This window comes from Loa loa (assembly GCF_000183805.2).
Source record: "Loa loa unplaced genomic scaffold supercont3.90, whole genome shotgun sequence".
Classification (NCBI taxonomy): domain Eukaryota; kingdom Metazoa; phylum Nematoda; class Chromadorea; order Rhabditida; family Onchocercidae; genus Loa; species Loa loa.
In genome coordinates, this window is record NW_018108270.1 from 24,223 (window position 1) to 26,743 (window position 2,521).

Genomic DNA, 2,521 nt, shown 5'->3' on the forward strand with positions numbered 1-2,521 from the left:
TATATATATATATATATATATATATATATATATATATATATATATATATATATATATATATATATATATATATTTATTTATTTATTTATTTATTTATTTATTTATTTATTTATTTATCCATTTATTTATTTATTTATTGATAAAAATTCCCAGTAGAAAATAGATATTGAATTCCAAAAAATTTCAAAAAAAATTTCAAAAATTATATACATGTATAATATATATAATATCGTTCTCTATATACATATGTACTATAAAATATATTTTGGTTGAAGTCTCTTCATCTGACTTGTGCAATTACTATATGATGTCATATCAAACACTTCATATCCTATGATATTGTTTCCGATCGCTGTTGACCTTTCGATCGTTACCAAACAACCATCAGCATACTTTTCCAGCCTTCTGTTGAATCTTATTTTTTCTTAATCTCGATCCATTCTTCCAGTCTGATGTAGAGTATTTATGTTGATTGGTTTAAGATACCTTCTTGAAAAAATATCAACGATAGGAATTATTCAAGAAATTGATATTCTACTTTAGTACATTCTTTAATTCATTTTCGTTTTTTTTTCTGGACAATCTGAAAAGTGCAACGACTTCAGAATTTCTTCCTGAGAATTGTCTTAATCCGATTTGCATTAGAAATTCAGCAACTTTCCATTGCTGATGTTGTTGCCAGCGGTACTTAAATCACCGAGAAATATCTTCTTTTTTTCCCGGAATTTTAGGAAATAGAAAATGCTTGGCTTAATCCAACTTCTGATGATGCAAAATTAATTAGTAAACTGTTTTACTCTCATCACTCTTGATCTCTTTAGTAAGATTAGGTTATTTAATAAGAAATGGAGATGAAGGGAATAGATGAGAGATAATTTAATAAATGGATGAATAATTCTCTCATTCTTCCACTCATCCGATTTTATGTTTTTAAATTAAATATTTTCCAGTAGTTCTTTAACATAAATATTCACGAACATTGTTTTACAATAAGATATTAAGTTTTAAAATAATAACATCCGGTTAATTTTTTTTTCCTGATAACGTTTCAGTGTAACTATCATTGATTTCCAATACCAGTTTATATCACTAATTATCAACAAAACAAGCTTTCCATTTGTAAACAAAACAGAAAAAGGAAAAAGGAATAATTTTTCTATTGAATTGAAAATTATTGCTGATTATTTTTTTTTCCATTTGGGTAAATACAACTTGAATTGCTGTAATTTTCACTCGAATTTTGAACAAATAAGTTGGATTAGAATTACAGGAAGAGTGTCTTCATATTTTACAATACCATTTTCATTCCGGATTACAATAGTTCCGACTTTTAGCAATGACCTTCTCAGTTCATATTTACTGGATATCAATCGTAAAATAATCGGTAATCAGAATGGACAATATGTTCAATGGAACTGATGCTGTTGTCCCGATCGATCAATTTGTCAAATACATCATTTTTCAATGATGCAGCCATCACTGTTCGAAATAATTTCAATTTCAACTTACGATGCCATCGAACCAGTTTATTTCATTCATTGGTAATTCAGCAGAGACTACTTGTCTACTCCCGATACCATCATCATCATCATCATATGATCAGAGCTTCAGTACCATGTTTGGTTATCTTTAAGAGACACAGAAAACATATTACATCAACAGTAGTGGTCTCTCCTTTGAATAATTATGTATCCAAAGTTTGCCAGTTAATATTGGAAAATGGTGGGGAGAGGAAGCATTGACTAAATTTAACAAGAATTTCCGGAAAATTTCCGGAAATCTTGGAAAATGAAATCGTGTGAAAATGATCGGAAAGAATGGCTTGATGAAGTGAAAATTAAAAAATTACCTTTGTTATTGACAGTATTTGAGAAGTGAGACGACAGCGCGGTCAATTATCGCATCTTTCAACTTTTCAGTTCTTATTAGGTGACCCCCCATCTGTCATCATCTTCCTCCTCCATCAGTCGTCTCAATAATATAAATTTATCGAAGTCAACGTCGTACGGCTAACATTTGTGTCATCTTTGCTCTGTGTTCGTGCGTGTATGTCTGTTTGTGTGTATTCTTGCGTGTATGTGTTCGTGCGTGTATGTCTGTGTGTATGTTCGTGCGTGTATGTCTGTGTATATGTGTGTCCGTGCGTGTATTTTGTGTGTGTGTGTGTGTGTGTTCATGCGTGTATGTCTGTTGTTCGTGTGTATGTGCGTGTATCTGTGTGTGTCTGTGTGTATCTGTATGTATGTTTGTGTAGCTGTGTGTCTGTGTCTGTCCGTCTGTATATCTGTGGGTTGAGGTGATATTCTGCTTAACTGAGGGCAGGACAGCATTCCTGCTATTGTCGACATTTTTTTCATACTTCCCATTCATCCCACAATTCCTGTTATACAACTTTTTGTTTATTCCATTATTTATACATCACACGTATCGTTGTGTTGATGCTAGGCTCCACGCATCGCACATATCGTTGTGTTGATGCTAGGCTCCACGCATCGCACGTATCGTTGTGTTGATGCTAGGT

General features: G+C 31.9%; 1 protein-coding gene across 1 annotated transcript; it reads right to left on the minus strand.

Moving 5' to 3' along the window:
* Positions 1-1,995: 1,995 nt before the first annotated feature.
* On the minus strand, positions 1,996-2,370 carry LOAG_14548 (hypothetical protein; the record flags this gene model as incomplete). Its single annotated transcript, XM_003150043.1, has 1 exon — positions 1,996-2,370. The coding sequence occupies one exon, from the start codon at positions 2,368-2,370 to the stop codon at positions 1,996-1,998; it is 375 nt and encodes a 124-aa protein (XP_003150091.1).
* Positions 2,371-2,521: the final 151 nt, after the last annotated feature.